This window comes from Callorhinchus milii, unplaced genomic scaffold (assembly GCF_018977255.1).
Source record: "Callorhinchus milii isolate IMCB2004 unplaced genomic scaffold, IMCB_Cmil_1.0 Scaffold3, whole genome shotgun sequence".
Lineage (NCBI taxonomy): Eukaryota > Metazoa > Chordata > Chondrichthyes > Chimaeriformes > Callorhinchidae > Callorhinchus > Callorhinchus milii.
The window spans coordinates 7,554,973-7,575,433 of record NW_024704744.1 but is presented as its reverse complement, the minus strand read 5'-3'; the positions used below and the strand labels follow the sequence as shown (position 1 = coordinate 7,575,433).

General features: G+C 41.7%; 1 protein-coding gene across 1 annotated transcript in view; it reads right to left on the bottom strand.

The window, feature by feature from the left end:
• The window catches only part of hmgcll1 (3-hydroxymethyl-3-methylglutaryl-CoA lyase-like 1), a 54,581-nt gene that overhangs the window by 25,048 nt on the left and 9,072 nt on the right, over nt 1-20,461 (bottom strand). Inside the window, exons 4-7 of the mRNA XM_007894065.2 lie at nt 14,760-14,855; nt 10,524-10,672; nt 5,477-5,540; nt 3,866-4,054 (exon numbers count right to left, since the gene is read on the bottom strand). Of these exons, the coding sequence (XP_007892256.2) occupies nt 3,866-4,054; nt 5,477-5,540; nt 10,524-10,672; nt 14,760-14,855 (498 nt within the window). The remainder of the gene's footprint in view (nt 1-3,865; nt 4,055-5,476; nt 5,541-10,523; nt 10,673-14,759; nt 14,856-20,461) is intronic.

Sequence of the window (20,461 nt, the reverse complement as noted above, 5' to 3'; positions counted from 1 at the left end):
CTCCTTCGCAGGAATTGCAAATTTTGACATTTCCTGAAAGCAATGTCCCACTGGGACTGATGCACAAAACAGAGTTACAGAGTAGAGGAACGGCATGGGGAAGGAGTTAGTGACTGGGGCTTGCACCTAGAGTGATGGAGAGCTGTTTCCAGTTGAATAATTGCATTTTGATTGATAAAGTGCTGGACGCCCAGGGTTTTCAGTGCAGCCGGATCCCTGTGTGAATGGTGCAAGTGCAAGTCTTACTGTCCAAACGACCATCCAGCTACCATACAGTTTCCAGTTTCACATTAACCAGCTTCCCCCTCAGGCAGGAGCGACTGGGGATAGCAGCAGGTGTAGGAGACTGTTGCGTCATCGCACATCTATCAGTGCGTTAAACAGTGGGCCTCTTACACTCCCCGCTTTGCAAACTACCTGGTTCCTCTGTCATTTGTACTATCTCATCACACAAAAAAAAGTTATAATCTGCCTGGAGGTTTGGGCCGCTATTGAGTTCATGCGAAAGCTTTTCAGTGTTCAGGTCCTTTGCTCGTATCCTATTGCCATGTGTTTCTGTTGTCCTGGGTTAATGAAAGGATCATTTTCTGACAATCTGGCAAAGGCCCATCATACAGCTCAACAGCTCACAGATAGATAAAGCAGAAGCCCTTAAGGGTCTATTCTATCCTGAACTTGAATGCAGTGAGAAAGACATATAGCTGTCATGTGCACCGACATTGAATAGGTGAACCTTTGTCTCTCTCCTTCACATCTGCTGACCTGTTGAATCCCCTATAAAGCACCGCTTCACTCCTGGGGAAGGCAAGCTGTGAAAGAAACACAAAAGCTTCACAAAAACCTTGGCAATTTAAGCCAGGAGTTCAATTTGAGGCCTGCTCTTTTTAAATAAAATCTTCTATAAGGCTTCCTTAGTGTTGTCAGGCATATTACACACTTTTTGAAATACGCTTTCACGTAACAAGCTGTGTTTTCATCGAACGAAACAGCAGATGTCCCCGCAAAACCACTCTGTCTTTCACCAAACTCGCAATTAACATTGTCTTTGAGAACAAAACGGATTTTGTGTACGTTGCAACCTTAAGAGTCTATTACAGTCAAAATAATACTTGAGCGATTCACAATTCATAGAATCCAAGAAACGCCAGCACATAAGGAGGTCATTTGTTCTTCCCCCTGCAGCCTAAACAGGTGTTCACTCCTCCACTGCAGCTCACTACTCTAATCTATCCTAATGCCAGTTGGCTCAATAAATAGCACTCACCTCCGGGTAAGAAGATTGTGGGTTCAAGCCCCACATCAGGACGACTTGAGTTCATAGTCCTGACAACAATCCCCCAATCACTTTGGTGATTCACTTCATGACTGCTTGCGGGGACATTGCTCTGCGTAAATTGACTGGTTCTCATACAGATACAGTCACTCCATTTCACATTGAATCATGTGAAGTGTTTTGATGACGTGATCACGAACTATGCCAAATACAAGGATTGACATTATTATAGGCTAGCTCTTAAAACACAACAACTTGCATTCATAAAATCCCCTTCACACGGGACAGAGTCTCGGAGTACTGCACAGTGGTGGGATAGGATGCCGGGAGTAGGTTATAAGATGACTACTATAATTCAACTTGAAATGATCACTCCAAGAATATTATTCATCTTTAAATATGTCAGCGAGCTGACAAAATCCCATTGGGTCTAACTTGAAGTTATTTGTGTAGCATTTTAGAGCGTCCAGAATTCGGCAAATTGTTGAATTGAGTCTTCATTTCAAAGTTAAGGTTGTAACTGAAGAATTTGCCAAATTCTAGTAGCTGCAAAATGCTACTTAAATGGAACAAATCCCAGGCGGAATTTCTCCAGATGGACTATTCTCTGAAGATCAGTAAATTTACAGACCATGGCAACTCAGAAAACCTCACTCTGCAGTTAAATAAATTCACAAAGCCCGACTCTGTGAGTTTACAATAGGAAAACCACTTTAGAAATTCTTGCTTACATCTCCCTAAGGCAGTGCACGAGTACAGCAACTGAGCCACACAGTCAACAGAGCTTGTAGGTTTGAATGCAAGGTTCCCAATGTATATACATAGAGTAAACATGCTCTTGGTAGCCCAGGCTCTTGTGAGTTGTGCTGGGCAGAAACATCAGCATACATTGCGAGGAGGCTCTTTCTGGTGGCAAAGCACCAGTAATGCTATCAATTTGTCAGTCTGGGTCAATCTAAGTTGGAAGGTTGTGAAATCAAGCCCCATGTTGGAACTTTAGACCGAAAGTCTAGGCTGGCACTCAAATACAGTGCTGGGAGAAATGTTGCATTGGAGAAGGTGCCGTCCTTCAAACCATGGCAACTCAGAAAACCTCACTCTCTGCAGTTAAATAAATTCACAAAGCCCTGTGAGTTTACAATGGGAAAACCACTCTAGAAATGCTTGCTTACATCTCCCTAAGGCATTGCATCAGTATAACAACTAAGCCACACAGTCAACAGAGCTTGTAGGTTTGAATGCAAGGTTAGAAATGCAAACTCCGGAGCGGAGTTTGGTGCGGGTAAGAATGTGGGTGGCAGAGTTTTGAATAATCTGGATTTTATGAATGGTAGTGGAGGGGAGACAGGAGAGGAGGCCGTTTGAGTAGTCCAGCCGAGAGGTGACGAAGGCATGGACCAGGTTTTCAGCGGCTTTTGGAGAGAGCTATTGGCAGAGACAGGCGATGCGTCAGAGGTGGAAGAAAGCGGTTGTGGTGAGGGACCGGATGTGGGGGAGCAAGGATAATTGGAGGTCAAACCTGATGCCTAGGTTGCGTACAGGTTCGGAGAGTTTTAGGGGGAAGTCGGGTAGGTGGAGGAAATGAGAAGTATGCAATTTTAGACGTTCACGAGAGCCAAAGTGTATGGCATCCATCTTGTCAACATTCAGCTGAAGAAAATTCGCGTTCACCCAGCTCCTGATGTCTGACAGGCAGCCTGACAGAACATCAGGGGACTGGGGGTCGCAAAGTGAAGTGGAAAAATAGAGTTGGGTGTTGTCTGCGTACATGTGGAAATGTACCCCATATCTGTGGATGACATCCTCAAGAGGGAGCATATAGATCAGAAAGAGGAGGTGGCCAAGGATGGATCCTTGGGGTACTCCACAGGTAACTGGGTGAGAGCGGGAGGAAAAGCCGTTGGTGCAGAAGTACTGCTGGCGGTTCGTGAGGTAGGACTAGACCCAGGCGAGTGCGGTCCCACTGAGGTGAAAGACGGAGAGAAAGTCGGTGGAGGAGGAAGGCGCGATCGACTGGGGTAGAGGACAAAGAATGATGGAAATCCCTCCCTTTTGTTTTGCATCATTAACCCCTCTTTAACCCATCATCCCGTCCTCTATCCCATTTTCTCCTTTGTCTTCCTTGCCCTGCTTCCCCCCTCTCCGTTAACTCTTGAAAGCCTCTCCCTCCCAACATGCCCCAGTTCTGACGAAGGGTCGTGGACCTGAAACGTTGACTCACTTTTCTTTCTCTACAAATGGTGCCTGAAGCGACTTCTGTTTTTGTTTCCCCTTCCAGTAAGTCACATCGGCCCACTGGAACTCCTCTTCGGATGTAAATTGTTTCACTGGAAGAAGATGCATTTTCTGCCACTCCCTGCCTACACTCACTATGTCCACCCCACTCCCCTTCCCCACCACCATGACAACTACCACCACTTTAATCTCTGTGAACAGTGCTATGTAGAGCAAGTGGACCTCACATAGCGGATCATGGCTGACACTGCAATGCACTTTTCTGAAGAACATTTTTCAAAAATAAAGCCTTGCATTTGATAAAGTGACTGTTGCAATGTCTGGTGTTTATCAACCTCAGGTGTTACCTGAGCTTACCTGTAAGGCCAGCAAGATGTTAGCCAGAGCCTGGCCGTAGGTGTCGTGACAATGAACTGCAAGGGCACTTTTGGGAATTTCTTTCATCACCACTTCCAGCAGTTTTCTCAGGCTTCCAGGGGTCGCTGCACCAGTCGTGTCCCCCAAGGAAATCTCATTGCAACCCATGCTGTACATCCGTTTGGCAACCTGAAGGTTAAACGTAATTCCTTCACTGACTTCAAAAATAAAATAACAAGCAGATATCTTGAGCTGTTATTGCAGACCAATGCACAGACTGATCCGGTCATAACGCGGTAGTTTGGGTCCTCAAATTCAGACCCTGAGTTATAACAAGTCGTGCTCAAATAAAAATGGCTGCCAGTCAGCACTTCTGAGTTGTTAGGTCACGGCTGATGTCAATTCCTGAATACTGCCATATCACTCACTGTGTGTGAAGAGCAACAACAACAACTCACATTTGTACAGCGCCTTTCACGTCGGGAGGATGTCCCAAGGCACTGGACAGTCAGGGATTTGACACGAGCAGAAAAAAACACCACTGAGGTCACTTGGTGTGCAAAGTGACACTGACATCACTACCTGAGTGCTGTGCAAGCACGTCAAGTGCAGGAAGCCAGCTAGTCAGAACTGGAAGCCAGAAGTGTACACAGTTTACCATACTAATAAGTGGACCATAATACACCAGTACAACTTATAATTCAGTCGGCTTCTATATACTCTGCATAATATCATTCAAATATATTTAATTAACTTTTGACACAGTTTTGTGTTTCCGATAAATAGCTATAGAATCAGACTACTGAATTTCACACGGTCTAATGCTTAAGACCATTGTCTTAAAATGTACGACAGTGCAGAATTTTAGGAAAATTCCTAAATTTTATCTTAAATCAGAAGCCGGTTTTATAGAACTGTGGAAAAATGGCTTCCAATTAGAACTTTTCCAAACTTCCACATGGTTTTAAAGTGCTTGCAGAAGCCAGGTCACATCCTCAGTCTTCAGAGCAAGAATACTTCAGGTTCTGCACGTCCCATGAACAATAATCGCTTTGGTCAGGCAATGGGTGACTTCCAGGAACAAAACTCCTGGAGTGTTTACAGAATGCACTGCACCATCCTGGTGAACAAGAGCAGTGGTCATCACCACTGTTATGTTCTCCTCCAAGTCACTCACTGTTACCTGACTCAGTGCTGATCCTTCAGCATCGCTTGGTCAAAATCATGGAGTCCCCCAACCCAACAACATTGCATTTGACCATTGCCTAACCCTAACCTTAACCCTAACCCTAATGGTTCCATCACCACCCCCATAACCTTCTCAGGCAATCAGGAACACGCAATGGAATGGCCTGAAATTCTCAGTTGGGTTTGAATGCTCTTAAGCAGGGTGATGGACACTGGCTGACCCCCAATAAAGAGACAGGCTGCATTCTGCTTATGCCAGTATCATCTCACTATTATGCAGGTTTTTTAAAAAAAGGAATACCATGCAGTCAAAGACCTTTCAGAGACGAAGAGAGGATGGAAGAAAGTATGAGGAAAAAAAACGGTGAAAGCAATTCTGACAAAGAGTTTCATCATAAGTGTGACATAATCTGTATTTCTTACCTCTGCTACTTTTGTTGGTTCAATATTTCCTTCGTAAGGACACTGTATTACACAGGATACATACCTGTTATTTCAATAGAGACAATAGAATTATTTACATTATTATTAGTAGTCCTTGCCACTGATATAGCACCTTATCACATCATCGAGTTGTCTCAAAGAGCTTCACATGACATACTGTAAAGCGGTGTGACTGTATTTTATGGGTGAATGCAGCAGCCAATTTGCACACAAAAATATCTCTCAGCCATCCAAGGAGTGAGTGACCAATATTATTTGTGATACCATAATATAAGATAGCCAGTAGCAGATCTAAAAGGGAGTTTAAGAGGGTGGCGATAATAATAATAATAATCCTTGTATTTGATACATAGCCTCATCACATCTTCGAGATGTCTCAAAGCGCTTAACAGAATATATTGTAAAGTGAATTGACTATATTTTGTGGGCGAAACTCAGCAGCCAATTATGTACAGCAGTGTCCCACGAACAGTTGTGGACTGAGTGACCAAATTATTATTATTACGTTTTTTAAGGGATTATTACCCCCATAGAAAGCGATCCGCCAATCGACCAACAACCGGATACCTACTCACTGCTACATAAACAAAGGTGTGTGTGTATGTGTGTGTAGTAAGAAAACCTGCCCAAGAATGTGAAACTCACTGCTGTGAGCTGTGGTTGAAGTAAAAAGGAAAACGCATCAACATATTTTAACAGGAAACTTGTTGTATACATGAGGGAGAAGGGAATAGAGGGGTATTAGGAGAGGGGAATAGGAGGTGTGGAAGTTAGTCTGGAGAAAAAACACCAGCATGGAATAAATGGGACGAATTGTCTGCATCTTTGCTGTAATATTCTATGCAATTCTATTAAAATGCATATACTGTGCCCTCTTAAATTAATTACAGCTTCAAAAACTTTCATATTCAGTATGACAGCAGGTATAAATCACTGCATCCCATTCATGTGTATAAATGCAACTGAGGAATTCCGTTACAATCAATAAAAGTTAAAACTGAAATACATCTCAGCGTGCACGAAAATGTCAAATTCGTTCTGCTCTTTACTCAGGATGTTGCATTAACTTAACGAATTGTAGTGAACTGAAACTATTTAGTACAAACTTGAGTTCTTTGACACCGCAGTTTGCACACGGCTGATTTCAAAAATAAAATATCCTCTTTCAAATAGGAACATAATTATCAGAGATGTTGTAAGTTTCCAAAAGGTCGACCCCAAAATTGTTTATTTAATCTTTCCTGGTATTCCGCTCTGCTGTTTATTTAGGATGCTGCATTAATGCAACCGTTTGTTTAAACACTGCTTGTCAGAAAGCAAACTCTCTCAAGTAGGACTGATAAGACCCCCTTTCAGTTATCAAAAGCTCATAAACATCTACCGTCTATTAAGAAACTATACAGCTGACACAATGTTGGGAACAATTCAGACAGATGTAGCAAATCTAGGTAGAGTAAGTAAGTGTAGAGTTTGCAACCTGGTTGGGGGTGGGGGGTGCGGGGGGGTGAGTGTGACATTTATTTGGCTTTGTGGTCAGTACAAAGATAGAATCCAGATGTTTTCCGGCATTTTTTAAAACATCTTTACTATAGAGAGCAGTTAGCTTCATGTACGTTAGGTGAAATGACTGCTTATTACATCCAGTTGTTACACTTTGTTATAAAATCCCTTCAAAAAAAACATGTGGTAACTCGATCCAGAACTGTTTGTGGGCTACTGTTGTGTGCAATTGTCTATTGTGTTTCGCCTGCAAAATATAGTCACTTCACTTTACAGTATACCCTGAAGCGCTTTGAGATGTCTTAAAGACGTGATGAGGTGCTATATCAAATGCAAGGATTATTACTCTATTATTATAAAATATTTTCATTTTGAAAGGAATACTTTTATTGGATACAGAAGTCGCTTTAGGGGTTGGCAGGTTGCACTAACTCATAGGCAACACACGGTGCCATGATGTGATAGAGATTGTGTTTAATTTATCCACAACTGGCTAGCCCCCAATTTTGGGAATACCATCAGGAAGTGGTTATTTGTGATAACTGTGAAGTACTTTGAGACATCCCAATGAGGCGATAAGGCGCTATATCAAATGCAAGGATTATTATTATTATTATGGGAGTACCATCAAGAATTGTCAACAAAGGGACCACAAAACTCCTCATTGTGAACAACAGGACGTGTGCCTGAGAGATGACCTGTTCCCAACACTTGGTTGTATTGACAAAGACAGGGAGCACAGCACTTCCAATCCTTCAGGTCGCACAGGTTAATGTAGGGGACACCAAGGAAATTGGAGGAGGGAGGAGGGCTGAAAATAAAACTGCACATTAACACCCAGTAAATAATTTGTAAAGGTAATCTAAAATCTGCCAATGTAGTGCTCCCTCCGACACAGCACCCCTGACACTTTACTGATCCCGATAGACTCTGAGTGAAAAAGTTTTTCCTGAATTCAATGTGAAAGGGCTTACCCCTAATTTTAAGACTGTGACCCCTGGTTATAGTTTCTCCAACCAGGGGAAAAAGTCTCCCACTATCTATTCTGTCGTGCCCCTTAATAATCTTATAAGTTTCTATAAGATCACGTCTCATTCTTCTCTTGCCAATCAGTGCCTAATAATTTCTGGAATCTGGCATGGCAATCTCAGCCTGGTTTGGATACTCTTAAGCATAGTGATGGGTCAGTATCCTGCACCTCCCATAATGTACTACTCTCTGACACAGCAACTCTGAAAATATAGTGCTCTCTCCTTGACACAGTATCTCTGACAACATAGCGCTCTCCTTAACACAGCACCTCTCACAATGTAGTACTTCACCCAACACAGCACCTCTGACTGGAGATTTTTCCTCTTGCCAAGATCCCAGATAGATTGTTGCTGCTGAAATAAAGCACAATGTCTTTCTACTTAACCTCCCCTTCCCATGGTAAGTGAGAAATCACTATGCCCTTCTGCTTGGCATTTCCCTTGCCAATCTATTAAGCTTTAGGTTCATCAACTTTGTTCAGGTTAAATAGAAAAGACTCCACTCAAAGTAACAATACAGTTGGCATCTATTGATTCAGTTCAATACCGGGACTGTTGCAGTAAACATGTGGCCTCAACAACATGACTCAGTGTGTGTGGAAAATTAAATGAGTTTGTTTCTTCTATAGAGAAACTGAGCTTTGGTCATTCACTTTATGGTTGTTTGTGGGGGGATTGCTGGGTGGACCTTCTGGAGGATCTTAGATCACCTTTGTGTTCCAGTGACCAATCAAGGCCCAAAGAAGCAGTTAACCCCGATCTCCTGACCCTAAACCAGTCCAGAAAGGACTGTAGGATTTTAATGAGAAGACCGCACCACCACTTTCTCAGGCCAACCAGGGATAGGCAACAAATATCCCCGGCCAGTGCCTCCCACATCCCGAGACAAATATAGAAAAAAATAGCAATTTAGCAGCCTTTGTGTTTTTTTGCTATTCACTTTCAAAACACACAGTACTACACTTCACAGTAAACCCTGTTTCGCTGAAGTGGTCAGGTACCATTTCAAATGCAAGATTATTATTTTTATTATTGTTGTTACTATTAATTTCTTCACACAGTTTTCACAGCACAAATGACCACCACATGGTTAAAAAGCAAACACCTTTTTAAGACTATTTCGATAACTTTTCTCAACAGGATGTTGAAAAAAGAATGTTGGTCAAGAGCATTCGGAACACAACCTCAAACACTTCAGGAAATATTTGTTGGAAGCTGTCAGTATGTGACCTTTAAATTTACTGAACTCTGACCTTCGACTTGTGGTGATCGCAGTGCATTGTAAATTACTGTTCACATTTATTTCTAACCAGGCAATCGGTCAGCAATGGAAATGTTTACATATTTGGCATTGTAATTAACAGAAGTAAACAACTTGTATACTTGGTATGGCGTAAGATGAGGATCCATGGGAAGGAGAGTATTGTCCTGAAGTGTCCCACATTATACAAATTATCTTACCAAATGACGTGTCTCCAAAAATGTTGCAATGGACAGTTTCCCCTAAATTGAGCAGTCGCTATTGATGATTCCAATGACAATAACTTATGATTATAATAATCCTTATATTTGATATTGCACACTTCACATCAAGAGGACATCTCAAAGCACTTCATAATATTCGCTGCAAAGTGGACTGACTGTGTATTTTGTAGATGAACACAGCAGCCAATTCACACATAGCAAAGTCCCACAAACAGCCATCAAGTGAGTGACCAATTTAATCTGGAAGCATTTGTTGGCTAGGACACTAGGAGAAAACTTCTTCCTCTTTTTGATTAATGCCATGGGATCTTTAACATCCACCTGAACAGGTGGACTGGACCTAGGTTTAGTGTCTCAGCTGAAGGACGTCACCTCCAACAACAGTGCGTTGGAGTGTCAGACATGACAATCTTTTACGAGTTCAATTTGCACTTATATTTCACCTTTCACAGAGGAGAATGGCTCAAAGGATTTGCAAAGATCGAATGGGAGCCTGAACTGTAAAGAGGGGGATGAGTGTAGGCAGAAGGTGGCTGAAGATGCAACTTCTTTCAGTAAAACAATCTACATCCAAAGAGGATTTCCAGTGGGCCAACGTGACTTACTCCCAGTTACTGGAAGGCGACTCCGTTTGCAACATCTCTTGTTTAGAAAGCACCTGGCCAACCACTGTGACAGAGTCAAGCGAGAGGGGACAGAGAAGACACCACCGTCAGGTACTTTCAGTTGACTGTATTACCCGCGACTATCAACAAAGTGATAATTATCACCAGTGAGAATCAGTACATCACAGATCACAATGTTCGCCCCTCTCTCATTCTAAAAACGTAGCAAAAAAATCATTAATTTTAACAATAAGTATACGTTGGACTCCAGTGTCCTAGTAATAGGTGAATATGAAATAAAAGGCTTGTTGCACCAATAACCATACACAGGTATTTGGTTACTTGCAGAAATAGAATTATTAAGTCCAGATCAATGATTGGCAGAGGTAAAACACTCATACATACCCTCGAACTGGGATGCCAGCGTCTTTTGCTGAACTGATCACCTTCTCGAATCTTTGCATGCTTTCCTCAATGGAGCAATTAATGTTCATCTTACTGAATGTTTCAGAGGCAGCTCCAAAGACGGCCACTTCCTTTGCACCCGCTTTAACCTGAGGTCAAACAATGGTAATCATCCTTTTATAAAATCAAAGCATCTTTTTAAACTTCCAACATTTATTGAATTCGACTTGCATACGATAATATTTTTTCACAAAACCAAACGCATTTAAAACACGGAATCAGGTGCCTTCATTTGAGCAGTTTCCATGCATCCCACCTATATATGGACATTCGTTGGAGCTGAACTGGCTGGCAACTGAATGTCGAAATCGAGCCAGCCCTCTGTGGTGGTCTTGCCCCAGCTGGCTCATCGGCAGGCCTTGGAAGGGCAGACTAGTCAATGGGGGTAGGGAGTCATCCCACTTAGCTCCTGTTAACACTGCAAGCCAAAGACCTAACAGTTAGGGTGGTCCTAGCTGGACAAGCAGCGGGAAAGCCTATGAGATAGCAACATCAATGGCAAGCTATGTGGTTTTAGCTGGTTAGACTCTCGCAGTACCCCATTGCACACTCTGGGTCCCCAAGCCTTGGCTCTTAGAACATAAGAACATAAAAACATAAGAATTAGGAGCAGGAATAGGCCATTCGGTCCCTCGAGCCTGCCCCACCATTCAATAAGATCATGGCTGATCTATTCTAACTCTACCTACCCGCCTTATCAACAACAACAACAACAACAACAAGATTCCATTTATAAAGCGCCTTTCACGTCAGGAGGACGTCCCAAGGCGCTGCACAGTTGGGTCATGACCCGAGCAGGGGGGAAATGGTCAGGGTGAGGGGAGGGAAGGGAGGGAGCGAGGAGGGGGGAAATGGTCAGGGTGAGGGGAGGGAAGGAGGGAGCAAGGAGGGGGGAAATGGTCAGGGTGAGGGGAGGGAAGGGAGGGAGCGAGGAGGGGGAAGAGAGTCGAGAGGGGAGCTGAAGGCACGGTCAAAGAGAAAGGTTTTGAGACCGGCCTTGAAGGAGGAAAGGGAGGAAGCGGCGAAGGCACTGGGGGATGGAGTTCCAGAGCCTGGGGGCTGAGAGGCTGAAGGCCCGACCACCGATGGTAGGGCGGTTGGGGTGGGGGACGTGGAGCAGACCGGAGCCGGAGGAACGGAGGGTACGGGCAGGTAGGTAGGGGGATAGTAGGTTGGAGAGGTAGGAGGGAGCGAGGCCGTGAATGGCCTTGTAGGTGAGGATGAGGATCTTGAAATCAATCCTCTGGGGGATGGGGAGCCAGTGGAGGCGAGCGAGGGTGGGAGTGATGTGGTCCCGAAGCCTGGTGCAGGACAGTACACGAGCTGCAGAGTTCTGAATGACCTGCAGCTTGTGGAGGGAGGTGGCGGAAGGCCGGCGAGGAGAGAGTTCCCGTAGTCCAGCCTTGAGGTGACAAAGGCGTGAACCAGGGTTTCAGCAGCGTGAGGGGTGAGGTAATGCCGTAGTCTGGCGATGTTCCGGGTTATCCCCATATCCCTTAATCCACAAGAAATCTATCAATCTCAGTCTTGAATATGTTCAAGGACTGAGCATCTACAGCCCTTTGGGGTAGAGAATTCCATAAATTCACTGCCCTCTGAGTGAAAAAGTTTTTCCTCAACTCAATGTGAAAGGGCTTACCCCTAATTTTAAGGCTGTGACCCCTGGTTATAGTTTCTCCAACCAGGAGAAAAAGTTTCCCACTATCTATTCTGTCGTGCCCCTTAATATTCTTATAGGTTTCTATAAAATCACCTCTCATTCTTCTCTTGCCAATCTGTCCCTAATAATTTCTGGAATCTGGCATGGCAATCTCAGCCTGGTTTGGATACACTTAAGCATAGTGATGGGTTTCTGCATGCGTCAGATACTCAGCTGACCAAAAATAAAAGGAATCTCCAGAGAGATTACAAATGAATAGCAAAGCTTTGGAAAAAGAGAACTGAACTTATGACCTAGTTGACCGATATACAACCACAACTTTTATTGTGCTAGGCTAGCATTTATATAGTGCCCTTCACCCTGGGTTGTATCCCAGAGCGCTTGACAGTGTTGGAGTCTGACCCATATATATTTTATATTCACACACACACACACCGATCCCTGAATGCTGAAACCAGAAAAAGCTTGTAAATAATTATATTAATAAAACCGCAAATTATAATTCTTGCATTTTCACATCAGGAGGATATCTCAAAGGGGTTCACAGGATTTACTATGAACTGTAGTGACTGTATATTTTTATAGGCAAACCTGGCAGCCACTTTGCACACAGCAATGTTCCACAAACAGCCATGAAGTGTTGTTGTTGTTGTCCTGTAGCTCAGTGGTTAGAGCACCCGCTTTGCAAGTAAGAAACCTGGGTTCAATTCCCCGCAGGGCGAAACCTTGGGCAAGTTTCCTTACTCCATATGCCTGATAATAATCTCTCCAAAAAACAAAACAATAATAAATCGGTAATTTTCGATCGACGACTGTTTGTTTGTGGTATATTGCTGTGCGCAATTGGCTGCCACGTTTCACCCATAAATATACAGTCAATTCACTGCACAGCATATTCCGTGAAGAGCTCTGAGACGTCTAGAAGATGTGAAAAGCGCTATATCAAAAGCAAGGATTACTATTATTATTTTTATAAGTGAATAACCAATATTATTGACCAAAATTACTGACCAGAACACCAGGAGAAACCTTTCTCTTTTTCAATAGCACCAAGGGATCTTCAAAGCCCACCTGAATAAGTAGTCGTGGCCTCAGTTTTATCCAGAGCATGGCACCTCCAACAATGGGACACTACCCAGGACTGCATTGGAGTATTATCTTAGACCATATGAGTTCAACTTCCCCAAACTCTTCTGACTGAGGGGCGAAAGCATTACCAACTGAGGTAAGCTGACGCACAGAGTGACTGAATGTTTCTTGAGCATGGGAATAACTATTTGACTTGTGATTGCAGCTAAAGGGGGAAAAGGGAAATGTTGAAACAAAGATCTGGAAAATTGCAACAACAGACATTATAACAGATCCCTTCACATAACTTAAACCTCTGCACGTGGGCAATTAGTGCTTTGAAGTGAGAAGAAAACGTATTGAAATAGTTTTGCTTCAGAGGATCCGTTTAATGTTATGCATCCGACTGCCAACAAATAACAGCAATGTGGGAGATTTCCTGCCAAGAGCACTCTCCAATTTAAAGTTATATTTGCCAACATCTAGTCACAGTAGATGGCGCAAGGTGCCCTGCCCGACAATGGAAGATCAGAATCAAGCCAATTCTCTGTGGCAAACTCATTAGTCTGGATCCTGAACCAGGCAGATTCACAATACTCCATGCAGTTTGGATGACTGACCAGCCAGTCTTGCTAATCAGCAGAACATGAAACAACATATCAATTACAGGAGATAGGGATTTTTCCCCACTCAGATTCCATTAACTCTCAAACCAAAACCCTAATACTAAGGTCATCTCAATTGGATATGCAGCAGGAAGCTTCCCGGACAGTTTTTGCAAATGGTAATCTACTTGATTAGTTGGTTAAACTCCAGTAATACCCCAACACATTATCTGGGGTCTCCAAGCTTTGGCTCTTGCCAATATGCTCTAATAATTTCTGGGATTAGGTAGGCAGGGTGCATCCTCTGGGAAGAACGTGCATTCCATTCCAGACGAGTGGAAACCGTACATATGTGGAACTCTCAGTAGTTGAGCTTGGAGACTCTTGAAGCATGATAATGGTTTCCACCCAACTATAAGATGCTATTTCCAAAGGACTATAAAATTATCACTTTGTTAATACATACGATGGAAGTCAGTTAATAAATTTTAACACCCACACCCCTTCCCCCCCCTCCCCACCCCAAACTTCAGCACAGTGGAATTGATTTGTGTGCCAGTTGTTGATATATATCATAAGATACAAGAATACGAACAGGAGTTAGATCATTATGGCATTTAGCCTGCTCTACCATCCATGTCTGATCTGCTACTTAATGCCATTTCCCTTTCCCTTCACCATTCCACTTGATAATCTTATCCACCAAATATAGTCCCTTTCAAAGAACTGATTTTACAAAAAATATGAGTACCAAATTCACATTTGTCAATGATGTGATAATCATCACAGGACCCTTAGCAATGTTCACCCCAAGAGTAGAAGTATGCAACAGGATATACTTACTGCAGCATGAAAGCCTTGGAGGTTTGGTGTTAATACAGGGTACTGTACATGTGGTCGTTTCTGTATTCCTTTCATTACTTCTGTGCTATCTGCCATCTGAAAAAGGAAAGGAGGCAAATGATGCTCAATAGGTTCACAATAATCCTTACATTATACTTTACAGATTGTTCTTCACTGAATATTTAATAGTAATAATCCTTGCATTTGATATCACATTTATAACATTGATAACATCTCAAAGCACCTCAGAGTTTCGGTAAAGCGTAGTGATTGCACTTCCAGGCATTTAGTGATGGACAAATAATATGATAATACTTCCATTTAACATTCCACCTACAACACCAAAATGCCTCCATCACAGGTAATTGCTGTCAAGTGTGTTCACTACATTACATAAAATTACATAAAATATTACAGCATGGAATCAGGCCATTTGGCTCAACTAATCCTTGCCAGTATTTATATTTCACATGAACCCCGACCACTCCTAAACCTGTCTCCAATATTTCCTTTTACCTCATTTATGCAAACATCATGTATATATTTTATATATGTTACAAATATATCTGTAGACAAATGCATCCAGTAAGGTACTACATATTAACAGAAAGCGCATGCTAATTTATGTGGAGGATTATTAGTCAAGACACCAGGAGCAATTCTCTTCTGTGTTTGAACAGCATAAAGGAAGTTTTAACAAGTAGCTAATTAGGTAGCTAATGCAGCACTTTAGGCCATCCTCCTGGCGTGAAAGGCGCTATACAAATGTGATTATATATTGTACTGTAGATGGGACCTCAATATAGCACCTCATCCAAAAGAGAGCACCTTCAATTAAGCAGCATTCCTCCAGTACAGTACTGCAGCATCAGTCTAGCTTATAAGGTCAAATTTCTGATACAGGCTTGAACCCATACCCTTCTGACACAGAGGTGTGTACCAAGCTGATGCCTGTGCACGTTGAAGGTGTGCATCATAACTAGGCTGGTTACAACTAGATTAGAGTGATGACTGACTAACGGAAATTCATTACATTTCTCATTGAAATACTTGTTTTATCCTCGCTAGCTCAATTAGTTGAAGATTACAAGATCACAAAAAGAGGTTCGGATAAAGAATAATAATCCTCGGATTTGATATAAATTGGCTCCCGCGACTCGCCTACAAAATACAGTCACTCCACTTTGCAGCATATTCTGTAAAGCGCTTTGAGACATCCTCACCACGTGAAAGGCACTGTACAAATGTAATTTTGTATTGAATAAGGCACTATATCAAATGTAAGGATTATTATTATATAGTGTCTTATTACGTCATTGAGACGTCTCAAAGTGCTTCACAGAATATATGGTAAAGTGAATTGATTGTATATTTTGTGGGCAATTTGACCTCTTCCTTCCAGAATACCCACCGTCCCATCACAGCATCAAGCTGTTTCTTCAAAGTGAGCCTCGTGGCCTCAACCACACTTCCTAGCAACCTGATCCAGTTTTTAAGTTATCTCTGGATAAAAGGATGCTTCATGCTTCCCAGAATTGCTCTTTGCAATCCTGAACCTCTGCCCTTCTGCTCGGAGTATGTAGAATACTGTGCTAAGCTAGCTTTATCATTTGAATATAGAATCTTATATACATCTGAAAGTCCTTTCTGAAATGTCTCTTAAGAAGCCTAAAAGGGCCATATCTCATCTAATCACTGATCATAGCTTATCCTTTAATAACTGGGATCACAATGAATCAGGAAGGTCAGAATTGGGACCAAAGTGAGCGCGCAAGCGAGAGGACCCCGGTTCGATCCCTGGGTGGGACGAAACCTTGGGTAAATTTCCTTACTCCACACGCCTGTTTACATAGAGGTTGTTAGATCTTGGTTGTTAGTCGATTGGTTGATCACTTTCCGGAGGTAATAATCCCCCCCACTCCCAACAAAAAAAATGTTCATTCACTTCATGACTGTTTGTGGGACATTGCTGTACGCAATTAGCATTTTGCCCACAAAATACACAGTCAATCACTTTGCAATACATTATGTGAAGCGCTTTGAGACGTCTCAATGAAGGGAAAAGGAACTGCATCAAATTATTACTAATAAATGTTTCTGGTTTGCTTTACTTATTTTTCCTTCGTTCAAGTCCCCCATGTCCTATATGTTTTCTAGTAACCATCTGCTGCTCTGTAATGAATAGCATAAGAATAGATAGGAATGAGTCTCCAGGCACATTTCTCTTATCCTTTTCTGATTGTGAATGAGAACTCAGTGAAATGAGAAGCTCTAAGGCAAGCTCCCAATCCATCATTGTGCGATACCAATTCACTGCGTCATCTAAGTACATTATTTTTAACAAACACCACTGAAATACAAGAAATGCAAGCCATAAGAATCAAATGGCATTGATGTACTCAACTTCATAGACAGTATCTATCTGTGAGCAGAACAATAGAAAGAAAATTGAGGAAGTTTGATAGAGTAAATAAAGAGAAACTGTTTCCACTGGCGGGTGGATCGGTAACCAGAGGACACAGATTTAAGATAATTGCCAAAAGAACCAGAGGGGGATAAGGAGAATTTTCTTTTGAAAAGGAAAACAATTGCAAGGCTATGGAGTATGCAAATTGGCTACCACATTTGCTTAAAAATACATAATCACTACACTTCACAAATTAAAGGAAAGGATCTGTGAAATGCTTTGAGATGTTTCAAAGACCTGATAATAATAATAATAAATAATAATCCTTGCATTTGATATAGCGCTTTTCACGTCTTCTAGACATCTCAAAGCGCTTCACAGAATATACTGTAAAGTGAATTGACTGTATATTTGTGGGCGAAACGGATTATCATGGATAAGGTGCTATACCAGATGCAAGAATTATTATATATACAGAACATGTCATTCAGCCTATAATACCTGCAATAGTGTTTATTTCTGTATGAGTCAATCTAAACCCATTCTTCAACTCACTGCCCTTACCATTATTCTGCTCTTCAATATCCCTCTTCAGGAATCATTCCAATTTCCTTTAAAAATAGTCCATAGATTCTGCCAGAACTAGGGTTAGTAACAAATAATTCTATATTCTCACCACCCTGCGTGCAAAGAATTTTCTTTCTAACCTTTCCTTAATTTGTGATGGATCTTGAATCTCTGCCTTACAGTAACTATCTCTCTGACCAGTAGGAATAATCCATGATTTGACCTCCACTATTTGTCCTCTTATAACCCTAAATCACTGTGGCAGGACTTAGTTGATACCAGTGAGATTTTAAAATGAGCACTTGACCGAGACAATCAACATTTCTGGAAATCTCACGTAGCTCCCTTCACAACTTCAGCCCCTCCTAACACCCAGCAATAAATATGTGGTGGGTCAGAATTTCTGGTTTCCTGAAATGTCCTGGCGTTCCAACCAACAGGTGAGAAAATGCCCATTTGTTAGAGGAGTCACTCATTCATAATAATAATTCTTGCATTTGATATAGCCTCTCATCATGTGTTAGAGACGTCTCAAAGAGCTTCACAGAGTACATTATACACTGAATTGACTGTATACTTTGTGTGTGAAACACGGCAGCAAATTGCACACAGCAGTGTCCCGCAAACAATCAAGGATTTAGTGACCAAATAATTTTTTTCATTTATTTTGGAGGAATTATTACCCACGGTAATCAAAAGATAACAAGGTTAGTTTGGTTGAAGAAGGTCCTTTGGCTCATCTGATTTTATCCTTCAAGAATACCCATACTCCCATCACAACAATGAGCTTTTTGGCTTCAACAGGCCTCACCGGTAACCCCTTTCCAGTTGTTATTTACCCTTTGGGTGAAGAGATCAAACAAAAACACCAGAATATTTATTCATCCATTTACATCCCTGAATAAACCTGGATTCCTTCCCTTCAGAAATGTTCTCAACTCTTCCTCCTCCTGTCAGCATCCAATGCATTGAAGAGAAAGCTAGATATACACATGAGGGAGCAAGAATAGAAGAATAATCCTTCCTTGCATTTTTGATACAGAGTCTTATCACGTCTTCAAGACATCTCAAAGATCTTCACAGAATATACTGTGAAGTGAATTGACTGTATATTTTGTGGGCAAAGTGCAGCATCCGATTGCACACAGAAGTGTCTCACAAACAAGTCGTAGATTGAGTGACCAATTTATTTTTATTGAAGGAATAATGTCCTATATAGAGCGGGGTAAAGAGTGGATGGAGACCTGTGTGAGTTATAAAACTGGCATGGACTGGTTTGGCTGAATGATCTGTTTCCACACTGAATAGTCTATAATACAATATATAAATGTATGCGTTACCATTGTGCCCCAGGCAGTATTTGTTGTTCTTGGTCAGCACCTCTTCCTCTATCCTCCAATTCTTGACTTAACTGTGATGGTTGCAATTGATCTGAATGTTTGGCTTGATGTTAAGAGTATTGTGAGCGATGTGAAACATTCATTACTGAAGCTAAATGGGATTCCTTGTGATGATTTCAATGTTCTATTATCAACATTAATTATGCATGGGGTTTGATTGCAAAGCTAATGTCAACATTTTTTCCAGAAGTCAAGGAGCATGCATTAAATCCTAGTACAACGCTTAGCCTACATTAATTTATTTGCTTTGACTTTTTACTTTGACTCTATGCTTGGAGAAAACAGAAGGGTGTATGCTTTGCTTTCACAATTCGTTTGCATAAACCTGCAACTCTCCAAGCTCATAAAAGTGTCTTGAAGAACTTAGAAAACAATAAATAAGAGAAAGTAAATGGTGTTGAAAACTGACACATTTGACGTGAACTGAAACAGATGATTCAGAATCCTTTCAGAACTCTTTAAAATGTTTTTGCAAGCAGAAATATGTTTCTGGTTAAGCCACGGTCTAAAATAAATCTTGGATCAGCACGCAGGCAATTTCCCTTTTAATGTACAATTTATAAATTTGAAAAAAAGTAAACATTATGTCAAGGAAACAGAGAGGCAGAGGTAAAGTTGCGCGAAGAGTGAAAACAATACTAGGAAAGATTGATGCCCAACATTAATTTCTTTAAATGTGTATATATTTTGAGAACCCACTCTGAACTCTTTTGAATGTTTCTTTAAACCTGCACAACTTTCTACATGACCTCATCATACAATTCTCAAATAAACTTTTTTATTTGATGGAAAGTCTTGATATGCAACTGCAATTCCTGCAGAATAAATAGCAATGAATGAATTTGGAGACTTACATTATTTTTCCCTTTCTTGCTGCTTCATCTGCAATACTAGTAAAGATTTACATAACACAGATAATGTAATTAAACCATCCTGGAGTCCCTCCAATTCGCTCCCTCCATTCCCCCTTCCAAGAACCGTATCGATACTTACCTCTTTGACCATGCTTTCGGTAATCTTTCCCCGCTCCACCACCCTCAACTCCCACCTCCAGCTCAGGTGCTAATCCAATACTATGAATGCAGTTTCAGACATCTTCCTGATGTGAAAGGTGCTGGTTAATTATAAATTGTATTTGTCTTTATTCTAAACCTTATCCAGAGGGTGGTGGTTACAGGGAATGTCATCAGTCTGGAATAAATGTTACCAGTGGAATTCCACAAGGGTCTGATTTGGGACCTCTTATGTTGGATATTTTTATAAATGATCTGGAACTAGGAGTGGCAAGCACAGTGACTAAGTTTGCAGATGACACCAAGCCAATGAAG